This window comes from Accipiter gentilis, chromosome Z (genome assembly GCF_929443795.1).
Source record: "Accipiter gentilis chromosome Z, bAccGen1.1, whole genome shotgun sequence".
Lineage (NCBI taxonomy): Eukaryota > Metazoa > Chordata > Aves > Accipitriformes > Accipitridae > Astur > Astur gentilis.
The window spans coordinates 62,355,178-62,373,474 of record NC_064919.1 but is presented as its reverse complement, the minus strand read 5'-3'; the positions used below and the strand labels follow the sequence as shown (position 1 = coordinate 62,373,474).

Below are 18,297 nucleotides of genomic sequence, written 5' to 3'. Positions count from 1 at the left end.
TTTGTTGCTGAGGAAGGGAGATTCGTCCTTAGTCCTACTGATGTTACAAGAAGTACTCCTTCTCGGCAGAGAGGCAGATATATAATATACAGCCCAGAATGTTGCTGCAGTAACTGTTGGACCAGAGGCCTGCACTTGCCTGTTGCCAGTTTATCTCAACAACATCATGTGGTTAAAGTATAAATATCAAGATATTACTATAAACACTTCCTTTAAAAAAAACTATGCCTCTTTTTTTTGTCTTCTGTCTTCTTCTGTTTGTCATGAAAAGGAAGTAAGCCAAAATGCTTCTGAAATAAACAAATTGTTTATTAGGGTAGATTGTCTTCAGTTTTGCAGCATTTGCTGTATAGAATGGTCTATGACAAGTTGCACACAGAGGCACAAATGACTATCAGTAGACTTAAATCTGAAGTCTAAAGCTGACTTAATATAAATTATTTGTCCTAACTGTTGGGGGTTTTTTTTGTCATTTCAGTAGAAATACTCAGCTGGAGTACTTATCATCTAAAAGTTCTGAGCATCCCTTGGTGTCAAAAGCCCGTGTGTCTTATTCTCCAGCTAAACCTGCTGGTTTTTACTTTTAGCAATTCTATGATTTATTCATTAACTTTCAATTACAAATAGAATCTTCAGTTAATGAATGTAGTATTTTGTCAACATGTTAGTATTGTGGTTTTGTTGAAACATGTGCTATCAGTATTGAAAATATCTCAGTGCCTTGAAACTTCTGTCACGGTGACACCTTAAACCTGAGTAAGTGGAAAGTTTGACTGTTAGAAGATCAATAAAGATAAATTGTTGAAATGTTATCAACAGTTATCTTAATATAAAAAAGGGGTTGCATGTACCATGTGCAAATAGTATGTTTCTCATTAGTTAATACACTGTATGTATCCAATGCAGTGAAAAAAGAAATAGAGGTTGTAAAAATACAACTTTGGTCTACTTCTATCAGGTAACTGTGTAAATGTTCAGGACAGAAGAAGTGAGGAGAGGAGGAGGTTTTTCTAACCTCTGTTATATAAATTATTATTACGTACCACGTGTACATAAAACTGGTTTCTTACCATTTTTGACTACATGGAAACTGTGCTTGAATAAGAGATTTCGCAACAAATTCATGAGATTGGGGCTGACTTTTTCTGTGAGTATTGAATCCTGACTGAAGAGGCAAATATAACTTGCCTATTTGGTATGTATTGCTTTTAAAAAGCCTTTTGGTTAGTTAAATCACTTTGAATATGTCAGAGTTGGATCTCATGTTCAGAGAATGGAAACATTGTGTTCATTCCATTAAATATCTCAATAATTGAATGATTAAAAGATCTTTTATGTACCTGAGATGAATCAGTCTAAACTTTCTTGTGTGGAATGGACCCCGTTGCATGGCTGGAGATGTCTGTTCCTCTCATTCCCCTTTCCCTCTCCCATGCTTGTCATGAGACATGTATGGTAATCCTTTATACAATTTGTATAGTTCCATTTTAGGAATTTATTTGTGTGTCCAGGTAGGTAGTCTTGATGGTTCTCTGTGAACTGGTTATATTCCAGACATAGGTCACTCTAAGTGCTCCAGATGTACATCATTCACATGCCCCACATGTTTGAAAAAGAAGAAAAAGGGTCAGATTGTGAGCCACCAGAATAATGGAAATGGTCTGCAGATAAGTCTTTGCCCATAACAGGAGTTTTCGGCAGGATATTTGTAAGAGCCAAGGGGTCATGTAAGTCTTACGGACAAGCTGAATCCAGCCTGTGGACCTCAAGCTATTAATCCATGGCCTGGATTGATGGAGTCTGTGAAATAACCACTGCCTACTTGGAAGACCATCAAAATCATCTGTATAGTGTGGAGAGATACTGTTTGATGCACATCACCTAAGTTAATAGGATATTTTTATAGTTACACTATGTACTGTTGCTCTGTGTAGAGGGATGAATAGTCTAACGACCTCCCAACTTATAAGAAAACCTGGAGAAATAATTAGTAACACAGAATCATGTTAATTGCGTACAGTGTGGTGCACTATTACTATCTACAGTTAACTGCAAGTGGACAGAGGATTTTCATCTATATTAATTGCATTTTAGACAAAATTTACCTGCATTTAATATTAAAATATAATAACATTTCATTCTTGGAAATGATACAATTTCAGCAATAAAACTAGCTATTGCTATATCTAAACCAAATGTAAAAATTTACAGGTGAACCACACGTAACATCAGTAGATATCAATTGATAAGTACAGTATTGAAGCAGATGGCAAAATTTATAACACGCATTTTCAACTTTACTGATTTGCATCTTTAAACTGTATTCCTGCCAAGCAAAATACATTTGTAATTTATTAGACTTTTTTCCTGCAGATCTGGCTTATGCATTCTGTTGAGCTATTCATCAGAAAACTCGGCAGGGCTGCAAACCCATTTTTTTTTTTTTTGCTAAGATTTGCAAGCCTGTTTTGCAGAGAGCTGATCTAAGGTGGTGATTTCATTAAGATCCTCATTTCCCAATTCTCTGTGCAGAAGACTTTTCCAAATTCATCAGAGCTAAAAACTTGCTTTCAACAGCTGCCAGAGATGTTCTTGGAGTCTTAAATTGATCTAGTTTTGCCTTGGCATATCCTGTTCAACCAGTCATGGAAAGCTTGTACATAGACTGCCATTTGTGAAACTCTTGGAGGAGACTCCAGCCCTAATATTCAAACTTGATGCATCCGCTAGCTCATTGGCACAACTACTTTCTTTCCCCATCTGTTATAATGGCGCTATGCCCACTAATGTGGTGATATGCCAGTTTCGGTAGAATGTACAAGCCAGCAAAGATGAATGGTTTGGATGAACTGATGACTCTACAAGATAAAATCTGAACCCTGTAGTCAGTACCAGGATAGGAATTAAATGCAGTATATGAATGTAGACATACTATTGCAGAGCATTTCTCCAGCTGAAATCAGTCAGATCGGATGGGAAGTGACACACACTGAATGTATTCTTATTGCCGTGCACTTGGCACATATGAGCATGCAAGCAATGAACTGTTGATTTGCTGTGATACTCTGTAATGTAGTCATTAAAATTTTTTTTGAGGGTATTTTATTTCCTCAGAAAGGCAAGTTTTATAATTTAAGGTCTTCACTGTGGTTTCTGCATATTTATTATGTTGTCATATATTTGCCTTAGATGCTTGCTATGATCTGCATCCTGAATGGCATTAACATCTGTAACACTGTTATAACATAAGGCTGACACTTGAAAGGAATTCTGGATTTTCTTAGTTCTGCTTTTCTGAAGACAGTTCTTGTCTATGCCACCCTGCGGTAGTTTTCTCACTTTGAGAAAACCAGAATTCTTTTGGCATATAAAGATTATTTTTTATTTTTTTTTTTGCATCCCGCTAGAGTATAAACAGCATTGTAATGCTCTTTAACAGTGTTTCTGGAATGTTGTGGACATATATGTGAATATACTAACACTGTTGTGGGTTCTAGCAGTGACAGCACCACCTTTGTGGTGGGATCTTTAAAGGAAGCCTAATTCCCACTGGAAATACTTATCACACTCCTATAATCCCTTCACAACTATCAAATGCTGCAAAGTGATCTGCAAATGTCTGCAAATTCTGATCACTGGCCTCAAGACAGGCTGTAAACTGATACAACCATTGAAGTGGCAGCACCACTTCAGATGCCACTTATTCAGCTTTCAGGAAACTGATCTCTGCCACCAAGAAAGATTTTGTTTTTTCTCTTGCAGAAGCTTCCCTGCAGCATCGGTAGTGTGTGGGCACTGTCAGAAGTAGTGGTATGCAGGGGGGTTGCAAGATTGGTACTTTTCAGCCTTTCAGACAACCTTTCTTGTTGCTAGGTAAAGTAGTGTCTGCAACTACTCTACTGACAACAGATAATCTTGGATTAAATTGCAGTCCTCTCCAGAAAGGGTTTCAAACTGCTTTGTCAAACTAGCTGCCATCTGGTTAGAGCTTTTGAAATGTAGGTTGTTTATATATCTGTATTAATTTTGGTGGTAGCAGCAACTTACTGGTGTTCATGCATTGAGTTGCTCAAGTACTATAGCTGCACAACAGGGAACTGGGAAGATGCTTTATTCAGTTTTAACTTTATACTTTTCTTTATGTTTCCTCAGTGAGAAGGATGATACTGTACCTAAACCATCCAGACGGCAAGTGCTTTGAGAATCTAGCGGCAGAGCAATCATTCAATGAGTTAAATTATGTTGCTGGTCAGACTATATAAATGGTTGTGTTCATTTCTGTGGCTCTCAGCCTTACTGGATACTATAGTTATCCTGGTTTCCCTCACACCTCTACTGTCTATCCTTTAAAACTGTCAAGTGTGCTTTTTGGGTAGTGTGTTTGAAAAATTAGGAGTGACTTAAAAGGAAAGAGATTATTTCTTATCTTAATTTCCCTTTAAATCACAGTACAGCTACATAGCCAAATGATTTGAGTCTCCCTTGAAATAACAGTTGAATTCTGTGTTGGTGTGGTGAATTGGCAATAAATGTAAATAGTGTTAACAATGGAAGAGGATGGCAATACTGAATAGCACCACAAGATGTCATTCAAACAGTTTGTGGTATAGGATGAAACACAGTGCAACTCAGACTTCTTAATTTCCTGCTAGAGGAAGCCCTCAAATCAACAGCAAAATAAACTCAAATTGCAGCATGTATTGGCTGCTGTTTTACCTTCCATGTTATATGGCTCTGAAATCAATTTACAGTTCCTCTTTAAGTGTTAAATTCAAACTTGTTTAGAGTTTACACTAGAGTTTACTCTTGTTTAGAGCCTGAGCTAGAATAAGCCAATTTATTTTAAGGATTTTGCAGTGCTGGTATAATGTAAAAGAACTGGGTGTTTGTTTTTTTTTTATTATTTTGTTTTAAATTGGGGTGGGGAGGGACATGGGACCTTCCATAAGACTTCATTACTACTCAGGTACCAAGACCAGAGGTTAAGCTGCTCTGTCAGTGTGGATTTTCTGCTTCAAACCTGGTAACATTAACAGTATTTCAAAGTTCACATTGGAACATTTTGCGGTGCTGCAAGCAAAAAAAAAATAAAAATAAATCTTAGTATGCTGTGGTTAAAAGTATGTCATCCAGAATGAAGTCTCCTAAAGACTTTGAACGCAAGAACAATGCAGTTGATGACATGTAACTGAAAGTATGCAGTGGATGGAGAACCTAAGAAATGCGTTATTAAAACTCTGTTGAATGACATGTCCGTAACTTTTGTTCCTGTTCTGTAACAGGTTGTTCCATAATATCAGAACTGGTGAAGCTTGCTTCCTCGAGGCCTCGTGGTGGATGTTTGTCGTTTTCTGTATCTTACCTTGCAGTAACACAATGCTGTCCTTGTGTATGAAGAGCCTCTGTCTCACCATGAGTTTTTGTGTAAAATCCCTTCCTCTTTCTTAGAGATAATTAAAACTGTTCCCAGGTTTTGGGGCATACAAATGGCATGGGGAATTGTAATTAAATTCTTATTTCGTAAAACAGCAGGCTGATAAAGAGTAAAGATTTTGTAGCTGAAATAATTATTGTTGCATTGCCAGCTGGGCTTCAGTTGCAGTTTTGATACTCATGAAACTTCTGCTTTTTACAAAGAAAGCCTTATAATTAGTGGGTGACTTCTTGCAGTATCTGGGTACATTAGAACTGTAGCAAATGCTGACAATTTTTGGGTTTCATCTTCCAGTGTTGCTAAAAAGGAGATAACAATAAGTGTATATCTTATCAGGGTGGAGTAAGTGTTCTCTTAACAACAGTTATTCAGAATATGTAGGTGCAGTGGCAAATGATATGCCACGGAATATGGATTGGTATTTTAGTGCAATTAAAACATTAGAACTGTAGCAAATGCTGACAATTTTTGGGTTTCATCTTCCAGTGTTGCTAAAAAGGAGATAACAATAAGTGTATATCTTATCAGGGTGGAGTAAGTGTACTCTTAACAACAGTTATTCAGAATATGTAGGTGCAGTGGCAAATGATATGCCACGGAATATGGATTGGTATTTTAGTGCAATTAAATGTTTGTGATAGTTCCTGCAGGAAGACAAAGTAACTGAGAGAGAGGCCCAGATTTATCACTGACACAGCTGGTTTAAACCTCAGTGACATACAGTTATGCCTACCCTCTTTTGTTTTCTGTAAAAGTGGGTAATGCTGCTCAATGGAATCTGAAATCCTAGTCTTAATCTGAGCAAGATGCCAGTTTTAGTGACCGAGTATGTGCTGACAAGAGTACAGCATATTCAGAAGTGTTTTTTAGGTGCTGTTTGCTGTAGTCAGCAAGGAGAGTAATGGTCAGGGTTCTTTCTGGCATAAGACTCCAGATTGTTAAAATAGTTTGACAGTATGTTCTCTTGAGTGTCAAGCTCTGCTTTTGGTTTGTTTGGGGTTTTCTTTTGTGTTTTCATTGTGGTTTTTTTTCTTCTCTTATTTTGGGGCATTGGGGTGGAGTTTTTGTAAGGTTTGGTTTTTTTCTTTTTAATGGCAGGGGAGTAGAGGTAGCATGAAAGAGAATGAGAACTAGAAAAATCTAACTGTTGGTTTTTTGTTTACTTTCTTACAGTAATATCCATAAGACTAATCCTAACCGATAGGCATATCATAGGTCTCATCATATCTATGCCCCTATCATATCCAGAAGTTGTGCAAAGGCATATGAAGAGCAGTGCTTTGAGGTAGAAAGACAAAAGTAATATCTATCTTAAAGGCTCCAATCACAAAATATAATAATATAGAAGAAAGTTAGAAATCATCTTCTGCTTAACATTCGACCAGTGATTTGAAGAGAATGTATTATTCTGGATGTGTTTTGTGATGTCCATTGTATTGTGTCATCACAGACCTGCCATGTGTGATGCTTGCTGTGGGAGAAAGTTAGGCAATGAATTTGCATTTCTAATTTACACTCACTTAGCTTTCAAATTCTTATATTGAGGAATACAAGCCTGTGGTAGTAAAGATTACAAAGGCAGCTGAGTACTGATTCATTAATATATTAATAATTGGCTCATTGCCATTTTTGGTAGATGCAATGCAAGTAATAAAGATTGTATTTCATAGACTGTTAACATTGTGTGTGGGTATAATATATCTAATTATAGTCCATACCAGTGCTTTCAACTGGCAACTTTTTAGGACAGTGGGGCCATATTATATAGAGGTTAAGACACTAGACTACAACCTAGGAAGTCTCATTGCATTCTTAGATATGGCATTGGGCAGACAGGTGGGACTCTTTTTTTTTTTTCTTTTTCTTTTTCCGTCACAGAAAGTCATTTCACCTCTTCTTACTGTTAGGGAAAACAGGCTCAGAGGCGATATATTTACTCTTACAAAGGTTTTCTTGCACCTATTGTTGCTGGGACCTTTACTGTTCTGCTTAATGTAGCTCCGTATTATTTGTAAACTATCAGGTTAGGCATCTTTAAACCTGGTTTTGCTGCTGAAGTAGTAAAGCTTATATTTCAGTCATCTGTAATATGTAACTAACTCTGTAAGGCTAGAATTACTCTCAAAGTTTTAGGAGGGACAGGCAAGGGTATTGATGCAGGTGGAGAGTTGCTTGCATTTTTCTGAGCTCTTGGCAGGTGGACATAAGTAAGAAGGAAATTGTCTAACGCTGTGTACTGAAGAACTGTCACTTTAGAATAACTAATAAGTATAGAAACATGAACAGATCTGGGAGGCTTGCATTTATGCTTTCTGTTTTGAGGGATTTTACTTAAGGATTGAAATTCCCTTAGATCTTCTTAATGCTCGGAAGACGAAAATAATTTTGTACTGTACAATAAGCTATATTACGAAAGACTGAAGTGCATTTGCCTTTCCCATTGTTCATTGAGGCTGCTGATAAGAGTTGTTGTTGGAGGGAAGTGACCTTTGAAATCTGCATAGGATATTTGTTTCTAGAAGTTAAAACACCAAGGGAGTGGGTATCCTGTTACTTAACAAGATTTTCTTTTTTCAAATAGACCTCAGTCTCAGCAGGCAAGCTTGGTTGAGTGCAGTCATCCTTTTTTTTTTTTTTTTTTTTTTAAATGCTGTGCTTAAAAGAATGGAACAAAATTCTACAATACTGGGTAAAATAATTGAGGTGTCTTGCACTATTAAATCTGCTCTTAAAGGGCAAAACTTCGAGGTTACACTGAAACCATGTCTAACTATAGAAGAAAAAAGGCTTGCTGCTGCTGATCCATATGAATATATGGAGCGATATTTTACTCTGTAAGTATCTAATGCTTGCTAATCCTGGATTATAATTTGTTAAAAAAGATTTAAAAAAAAATACAGCAGTCATGTAGCAATTAATTTCCAAATGGATTCATCAAGAACTGGTGGGTTTTTTTTCTACTTCTCTTCCTGCCCCCCGCTTTTCTCTTTGGAAAGCAAGGCTGGCTGTAAGCAGGTCTTTATGTCTTAATTTCTCTGGTTTGTATCTTCCCTGTTAACGTTTCAAAAATGTTTTAATTTGAGATATACGATAGAATATTTACTATAAGCAGTTAGAAATATGTTTCATCATTAAACACTTCTTTCTTCTGTCTTAACGTCTTAAACTCACCTTTTGCCTTTTTTCTTTGTATTTGTTACACTGGTAACTCATAGTCATTCTGTGATTACTGTCTGTTTTTGTCATTCTGAACTTGCGGGAGGTAGTCTTCAGCAAGTACTTGAATCTTGTGCTGTGTAACTTCCTCCATTTTTGCTTCTTGATCCTCAAGTTCAAATTATTGTTTCCACATTTTCTACTTTCTCACTTGCAAATTTTTTTGACATATTCTTATTTTTGTGTGTTAACTTTTTTATTATTTTTTTTATTAGGTAAATATATTCCCAGACTTGATTCTTAAGCAGTTGTTATTCATGCAGTGCTTCTTGATTCTTTAGTGAGATACTATCTTTTTTGAAAAGTAGTTGCTGTCTCAGTTGTGCAAAGAAACCAAAGCATCCTCCTACCAATTATATGAGAACTACATGATCACAATTTAGTAATACTGTCCTGTGTTTTAGCTTTTACTATATCTCTATCTCAGTTTGTGCATGATTATGTGAAACAGCAGTAGGAAACTGGAAGCAGGAGTGTAGGACTAGAAGCAACTTTCTAAATGAAGTCGAGTCTTCTGCTATGTAACTTTGATAACTGTGTCATATAGATTCTCTCACAAGCTAAGCTTATAAAGTAAGGATAAAGACTTAAACAGAAGGAATTAGAAGTCTCTGAAATTTCTGTATCCAACTAGAGCAAAGTCTCAGGCAGGGTCCTTGAAGCTGATCTAAAAAACCCAAGATTTACTCGGTATCCTATGAGGAATAGGTGGACAGGAATGGTCGGGAAAATAAGCTGTCTGTGGCCAAGAACAATGGGAATAGAGATGCCAAAAGTTAAATCAAGATAGCCTTCCTAAAAAGTTAATTACAAATGGAACTATACAGAGAGATTAAAAGGTAAAAAAGGCAAATAATTAAAGGTATTTTAGGTACAACCCTAAACCAACAAGTATTTGATTCCTGATATCAGAAATAAGGATATAGAGCTGAGGGAAAACTCTGTGGAGTGGCTAAAAGGAGTGTGAGGATATAGAGATGAACACAAGCATGCTTGAAGCGAAATCAGAAAACTGGAGAGGTTAATGCGGAGGGAGGTGTTCCTTTATCCCAGGGAGCTGGGAGGAAGGCAATAGGAAAAGGTCTGTGAAATAACAGCATTTGTTACTTTTAACAGATCTGTCAACTTAGGGTGGTGTTACAAGAAGAAGCCTTACTTCCTGGGAAGTGGCTGGACATCACCTGTTGATGGGAAGGAGAGAATAAATCTTTTGTTTTCCTTTGCTTCTACACATGGCCTTTGCTTTTCCTTTATATAACTGCCTTTATCTTGACCCATGAGGGTTTTTTTCTGTCTTGTTTTCTTTCCCCAATCCTGCTGATGGGGGAATGATAGAATGTCCAGCCAAGGTCAACCCACCACACTGGATTTCTATGTTGTCCTTCGCTATGTGAAAACTCGCAGGGTTTGTAAACTTAGAGTTTTCAGAGTTCTTTGGAATATCGCAGGTGTCTCTTCTTGAGCCATTGTTTGCTTTGTATCTTTTAGTACTCAAGCAATCTAGGCATTACAAAAGGCTATTTCTTCAAAGAATCTTTTTTGTAAACTTTCAGAGTTTATAAATGCAGTTAGACTGTGATCTCCTTGCATTTAAAAAGCCAAGCAGGGTGCGGTTTATTAGTGACAGCTAATGAGAAGCTGTATCTGTGAGAGAACATCCTTATTGACTTAAGACTTTCATGTGAGAATTTTATTTCATCTGTAAAAAGTGCTTGGAGGCGATATGTGTCTAATCATAGGGCTATCTTAATCTTTTGTCATGTAGAATGGATGTACTACAGATCTGAGTCTTTTAATCCTGAGGACAGGGGTTAGCAGTTTACAATCCAGAAAAGCAGATGAAAACATAAGGTTATATGCTTGATTCTCACTGAAATTCAGACCATACTGAAGTCTGCTGTTGGGCTTTTCAGTGATTTATGTAAACTGATATTATATTTTCACACGAACACGTCAGCCTGTGTCTATTACATCTAGCCCACACTGGGAGGAAAAGGGAGGAGCGAAGGAATTGTTAGTTCAAATTGAGCTTTTCTCTTGCCTCAAGACTTCAACTTTCCAGACAAGGTTCAGCTAACGGCAGATGAAAGTTGCTTGGGCTTGCATTATTGTTAGAATCTGATAAGATTCTTTTACTAAACACTTCATTGTACTAGGGCAGCATGTTAACAAATACAATCTAAAAGTGGGTAAGAAGGAGCAGCACTTCACCTTAAGTTGCTGAATTGATCAAGAATATAAAAAAGGTATTCTGTTTTTTGGTTTTTTTTTTACTTTTTCTAATTGATGCTTTATTGTGTTTCTACCATAGAAATGAAGACCTAAAACAAATGTTGGAAAGCAGTAAAGATTCTGCAAAGCTGGATGCTATGAAAAGGATTGTTGGGGTATGTGATTTTTTTAATTATCATTTTTATTTGTTAGGGTATCTGTTCTTTTATTACTGTTTTTATTTCTTGGATGGGAATACTGTTTTTGCGTTACAGATCCTGTACCACATCAGCATTTGAATCTCTAAATTGTGTTTAAAAGCTACTGTAAAGTTCTTAATTTGGAATTCTGTGTATAAATTGCTGTGTCAAAATATATTCAGTCATATACTTTAAAAATATTTATGTAACTGTGCCAATATGCCTGTAAATAACTATTACCTGTAGGGAGATGAGGTCTTAAGTAGGAAATGGTTCCATCAGAGAAGCTTCAGTTGGTGTCTTAATTCAGCACAGGAATTTACAGGAGTAAAATAGCAAATTGCATTACTACTTTTTTAGATTATATAAGGATTTTTTTTAATTTAGTCCATTGCCTATATATTTGTCTAAGTATTTCAGGTGAACAGTGTGCCCATAGAAGTGATCAAATAATGTTTAACAACATTGTGTGTTTAAACCCTATAAACTAAACATCATGAAGTTGATAAAGTCCCTTTATTTCTTCTTAAAAGTTTTAGAAGAATGTGCTACGGAAAGCTGTTCAGTGTCCACTTGACCTCTTTTTTGGGGGGACTTCTGCATTTGCTTTCTCTCATTGTTCCTTCAGTGTCTGGATGTAATTTTTTTGTTTGTTTGTTTTGCTTGGTTTTTATGTGGGATAATCCTATCGAAGCATGTACTGAGGTGAGTAGGTACAGGTTGTATCATGCGATTTTGTTCTTTCCTCTGATTCTGAAGGTAGTGATTTCTCCCTTCATTATCCTCTAGTGATGGAGATTTTACTCGAGCTGATTGTCTTCTGCTTTTGCCTTTGATCCTAGTCCTGCCAGAGACATCAGTTACTTACTGTATCTGGGTAACCTATGAACTACTATTTCATAACATCATTTAATTTTTTGTTTGGTGAAAGGTTTCTTGGTTCATTTTCTCCAGCGTGATGTGGGATTCCTCAGGGTTTGACCAGTGAGAGTCTGGCATTCAGAGGTGCTGTTGCAAGAAATAATGGCCTTTAAAAGTGCCATGGTTTCAGCCAATGGTAACTTGCATTCTTCTGCTTCCCTCAGAAAAGATCTTTCTTCTGGCTATTACTGTGGGCAGGAGGGTTGGGGGAAAATTGCCTGTTGCTCCCTTGGTTTTCTTTTTCAAAAAGATGGCCAGATCTTTATTTGTATTTGGAAACTGTTGCAACTGAATGTGTGTGTGTGTATATGGGGGAATTAGAAACTATTAAGTTGGGGCAGCTTTACTAGATTGATTCCCCCCCCCCCCCTTTTTCCCTACAAACAATGCTGTCATTATAAATGAGTGCACAATGAGCAAATGCACTTATTATAAATATCTGCTGCTGCTACATATTCAAAGCAGTTCTTAACAACTGTTTCTTTAATTTCCTAGAAATGTATGATAGCATGAAGCTGGAGATGTGTAGTTGGTACTGATAGCTGTGGTCCTTGATGGTCTTAGGCTGACATTATCAGGCTCAAGAGCTCTTCAGTAAGGGGAAGGCAGAACTGAATGGAGCACATTCTTTCTTCTACTCCCCCATTTCCTAATTCCAGATTTTTGTCCTTTTTAAAGTTCCCAGTCCTTGGTTTTCGTCCCTGCTCTAAGCACTGTGCAATGCTAGAAGAGCACTACTTTCCCAGATGGCAGGAGGGACCTTCTGTTTCTTGGATATTTTTCCCTTGTTCAGCTGCTGCTTCTTTTCTTAAAGCAGAAACAGCCTTCTAGCTCGTAAGGTTGACCATTACTTGACCGCAAGAAAGTTGTTGAATTACTGGATCCTCTGTTTTCAGTGTCTTCCTTATTTTCAAGGTATTTGCTGTTATCTTGTGTTTAAACTGTGTTTTGTAACAGACACCTGGTACCAACCTCTGGTTCACATAACAAACTGAAACAATGAGCTTTACAGGCCAGGACTGGGACCTTGCACAATTGGCATAAGGCCTTTGTCGTGGTTTAAGCCCAGCTGGCACCTTGAAGCTGCCTGCTCACTCCCCCTCCCCGCCTGCCTGCCCCTTCCCCTCTCTCCCCCCCCACCCCCTCCCCACCATGGTGGGATGATGATGATAAAATACAAAGAAAAGCTCGTGGATTGAGACAAGGACGAGGGGGATCACTCACCGGTTATGGTCATGGGGAAAAGACAGGCACAACTTGGGGAAAAAACAAAATCAATATAATTTACTGCCAATCAAATCAAAACAAGGATAATGGGAAGTAAACCCAAATCTTAAAACACCTTCCCCCTGCTCTGCCTCCTTCCTAGCTCAACTTCACTCCCGATTTTCTCTACCTCCTCGCCCCAGCAGCACAGGGAGACAAGGAATGGGGTTGTGGTCAGTTCACCACACATCGTCTCTGCTGCTCCTTCCTTCTCAGTGGGAGGACTCCTCAGTCTTCCCCTGCTCCAGTGTGGGGTCCTTCCCATGGGCTGCACTTCACCATGAACTTCTCTGGCATGGGTCCTTTCTGCGGGCTGCAGTCCTTCAGGCACAGACTGCTCCAGTGCAGGCTTTCCCATGGAGTCACGGCCATCTTTGGGGGCATCCACCTGCTCCTCCATGAGGTCCTCCCCGGGCTGCAGGTGGGCATCTGCTCCCCCGTTCCCCTCCATGGGCTGGGGGGGGGCAGCCTGATGTCCCACCATGGGCTGCAGGGGCATCCCCTCCTCCCCCGCTCCTCCTCCTCTTCCTTCCTCACTGACCTCAGTATCTGCAGAGGGGTTTCTCACATTCCATTCTCCTCTCCCCCTGCAGGTTCTTCTTAAATACGTTATCCCAGAGGTGCTACCACCGTCACTGACTGGGTCGGTCTTGGCCAGAGGCAGGTCCAGCTTGAAGCTGGGGAAGCTTCTAGCAGCTTCTCAGAGGAACCACCCCTGCAGCCCTTGCCTGGCTACCAAGACCCTACCACACAAACCCAAAACAGCCTTGTAGCAGTGGTGATAATTTTATTGTTGGGCACAAAGATGTTTGTGTGTTACCAGTTGTGTGCTTACATTTAGAGAGTTCTCAGGAATGAGATGTGTTTCGCAGAGATGAAAGGCTTCCTCTAGCCTTATTATTAGAGGAAAAAGGAACTCCGTTGTCAGAGTATTGTTTCAAGTGTTTCACTGGAATACTCATTTTCACTAATTTTAGGTAGGTGAAAAAGCTGTGCAGGCCAGTAGTTTTCTTAGTCTTCACCTTCTTGAAGTCTACTAGAATCTTCATTTGTCCATATAGGTGTGATGGAAAAGTACCAAGAGAATACTGCTTATGGCTCCTTTTGCTGCTTCTTCCTCCTTTAAGGTGGTTTGCAAACTCTCTCCTGGGGAGAAGGAAATTCATTACAAATAAAACCAAACCTGTCTTGCAGACAGTGACTTTTAATAACACAATATCAAGCATAGTAGTCATCCAGTTTTGATGTTTCTACTCCCCCTCTTACATGAAGGTGTCTAAACCTACCTTCAGCTAAAACACTTACGTGTGACTTCTTCAATGATCATTGACATCTTTTTTTCTTTTTTTCAGTCAGTGTGTTATTTTTTTTTTGTGTTTCTTCCTTATATGCATGCCATAAAATAATTGCAGTCTTTGGAAGATTACAAGCAACACTGCTGGCTTAGAAATAAATTTGAAGTGTATAAAGAACCAAGTTTATTCTACTATATGCATGAAAACACAATAGCTAATATTTCTTTTAAAACATACACTGATATTACAGCCACCAAGATATTCTTGTTACCAGGTTTGGAAACCTGTCTAAATTTCTAATCTGGGGAAAAAAAATTTCAGTGGAATTTTGCTCCTGACGGTTTCAGAGCATAAATTTAGGAAACAAATTCAAATGCCTGATTTTCCACAGAGAATTTCATCCATGTCTCTGTGTGTGTGTCATGAACAAAAAAGTTTAGTACAGCCTGACATTGCATAGGACTTATTCTAGAGTGAAAGTTTCTGTCTGTGCAGGAACTCCAGGTATATAAGATAACACGATTGGAGAATGTCTAGGCACAGCAACAAAAATGACATGATAGACCTTAGGCTTGGAAAGAACCATTATGTTCTTTCAGGTTAATGATCCATGGGCTAAGGAGGATTTACACTAATCGTTATGACTTAATGAGTCAAAATACACTCTTTTAAAAGACCCTAAATACATATTTACATGGTACACTGGAGCTATTACGGTTGATCAGTTAAATAATGCAAGTAATGCCTAGAGTCATACTGTTATAGCTTGTCAGGCTATAGGATCATCCCTATTTTTGAATAGTATAACTTCTGTTGCATCAAGATGATATGTTTGATAATATTTTATTCTATGATACTTCTCTGCAGTGCATCTTGCTGCTAAGTTCTACTTGACTGGTCATTCTGAATCTGGCATTTATTACAAAGACACCCCCAGCCCTGACAGCAGTGGTTTAATTTAGATTCTTAGTTAAAACCCCTTGAAACCCATACAATGTGCATGCTTCTTAGTTTGTCAATTCCTGTGCTTTAATATAACTGAAAGAAATAGTTTAAGATGTTAAGTTGGTTAAATTGTAATGTCATGCTGGACAGCTGCCCTTAAACCCTTTTAAAAGGCTCGCTCAGTTATAGCTTGAACTGCAACTGCTGCCTTTCTTCTCCTAGTGTCTTTCTTCTAACCTTCTCTGACTATACAGTTTGTCAAGGTATTGCCTGGTTTTGTGTTTTCTTGCTTTTGTTGCATGAGATCCTAGTTCTTTATGCCCTTGATGTGTTTGATCAATGAAATACACAAACAGACCTGTGAGTTAGGAATATGAAGTTTAATCAGCTGTATAATATTGAGTAATGGTGGAAATGTGAGATGGCTGTGAACGGCAGTACCTGCAGTTGCGGAACTCGCGTTTCTGTGTTGGACCCCTGCACGTTTGCTTGTCTTAGTGAGCACTTGTTCCTTCTGATTAGCTTGATGTTTGGCTAACTGGATCCTGCCCTTCACCATAACTGGGGGTGCTCTGAGTCTGTATTTGGTGACACTGTAATGATATAACAAACTTATGAAATTCCAGGGTTTTCAGCTTGGACATGACATACAGGCAGACACTCTGCTGGAAATAGATCTAAGAAGTAAGAGTTGTGCAGCTGTAGTGTATACTGAAGTATTTTATTCTTTCTAATTTACTTGGTTTCTTATAAATGACTTCTTAAGCTGTTCATACAAGGCTTGAAGCTAAACAGGGTTCTTGTTGTTTGTGCTCTTTTTTGAGACAATTTTATTGTTTACTGCATGCCCTAGTTTCAGATTTCTCCAAGATCTGATGTGAAAACATTCTTCCTTTTTTTAAAAAAAAAAACAATCACAATGTGTTGACTGATCTTGCTTTTACCTTGTTTTTTATTTTTGTTCTATATAAGCACTTTAAGGACTTTTGTGTTTAACATGCTATGGAAAACAACCTTGCTTTGTTTTTAAAGTGTGATGTTTTGTGGTTTTTTTTTCTCTTGGCTTTGTTGTACACCGAGATTGTTCCAGGGAAAAGGTACAGGACTTAAACTTGTGTAACTTCTTTTTTTGTTGTTTTTTTTGTTGTTGTTGTTGTTGTTTTCTTTTGGATAGCAGCTCCTAAAAGGTAATTATGTAAAGCTCTTCAGATTAGCAAGATCTTCGTTTTAAGTAATTTTTAAAGCATTAAAAATGTTTTGCAGTCTAATGTGGTAAAGTCCAGCTCATTGATTCCACCCCCCAAACTCGTAACCAGCCAGCACTGTGGGGTTTCATCGTATGAATAGTATCCTGTAATGTCTAATAGTTAACAAAAAAATCGGACTTTATCCTCGACTTCATAGAAATCAGGTTTCAAATACTGATCTGGAATAAATGCCTGTCTCTGTAAAAAAAAAACCCCAAACCCACAACAAATCACAAAAACAAACCAGACAAACAAAACCAACAAACCACTTTAACAAATTATATTCTTACATTACTAAGAATTGTCTATCTCTCTTTTTTTTTTTTTTCCTTAGATGATTGCAAAGGGCAAAAATGCTTCTGAGCTGTTCCCTGCTGTCGTGAAGAATGTTGCCAGTAAAAATATTGAGGTATTCCTGTAGCTCATTAAGCATACTGTTATAGAAGATCTGTTTATGAAAATTTTATCTGATTGTATGTGACTTCAACATAAACCATAAAATCTCTAGTATTTTTTAATAGAATTTCTCAGGGTTTAATTTCAATGACAGCATTATGGTAATAGTTCAATGTGTAAATAAAGGAAACCTACTGGGTGATTTGGAGGGAGCAATTATAACTGTTTACATTTAAAAAAACTGATTGATTAGGGAAAGTTTGTGGAAGTATGTGTTGGTAATTTTGAGAAGAGGTACTATAGTTTATTTGGGGTGTGGCACTGCTTGCAAAGTTTGAGTAGGGATTGTGCTACGTTGTGTTTGAAAATGTCTATTGCAGATCAAGGCTGAGAGGTAAGGGTTGGGTAAAAAAGTTTTCACTGTTCTAATCATGTAGTATATTTATAAAAGGAGTGTGTCAACGTTAGGATTGCAGTGTGAGATCACTTTCAATGTAGTTAAACAAGTCATGAATTCGTGGTTAGACAAAATGCGATGTTAGTAATGAAGTGTGTTTAAAATAATTTTTTATTTCACAATACTTAGATGTTGGTTCTTTTGATAGTTTAGTTTAGAGAATTTGTTTAATGCTTTATTAACGTGAATGCCTGTGATTCCAGAAGATTACAGAAAAGTAGCTTTCAAATCTCAAAAATCTTTTGGAGAGATGTGGCTGGGGCAGGGAATAGGTCCCATCCTGAGAAGAGAAGAAATTTTTGCTAATACGCAGTGTAATCTGAAATCTTTGTTACTTTTATGTTTTGCAAGATGTGGAGACCTTAAAGAAAAGCCATACATGTATCTTGGGAATATGACCTTACTTGTTTATTTTGTATGAAGAGTTATGAAAGGAGTATATGAAGAGGTAGACAAGAACAATTTAAACTTCCTATAGAAACAGCTGATGAAGGACCTGAGTCAGAATCATCTGTGGTAGTAGTTAATTTCTTGAGACAAGTTGCTCGTCTAAATTTATTCAATTTGCACTAATTTATGTGACTTTTTAATTAAAAATATGATGTGTTTAATAATAGGTTTCAGGATTTCCGTAGATAAAAAAGAATAGCAGAAATATAAGTTTTTCTTTCAGGCTGTTTACCATCCATTTTATTTTAGCAGCATAAGT

The 18,297-nt window shown here is 37.5% G+C and overlaps 1 protein-coding gene across 8 annotated transcripts in view; it reads left to right on the top strand.

The window, feature by feature from the left end:
* Positions 1 to 18,297, top strand: part of AP3B1 (adaptor related protein complex 3 subunit beta 1) — a 164,951-nt gene that overhangs the window by 2,378 nt on the left and 144,276 nt on the right. For all 8 annotated transcript variants that reach the window (XR_007505014.1, XM_049794396.1, XM_049794397.1 and 5 more), the window contains exons 2-3: positions 10,962 to 11,037; positions 17,070 to 17,144. Coding sequence is in view for 7 of the 8 variants with exons in the window: in XM_049794396.1 (XP_049650353.1) it covers positions 10,962 to 11,037; positions 17,070 to 17,144 (151 nt within the window). In the remaining variant the exon portion in view is untranslated. The remainder of the gene's footprint in view (positions 1 to 10,961; positions 11,038 to 17,069; positions 17,145 to 18,297) is intronic.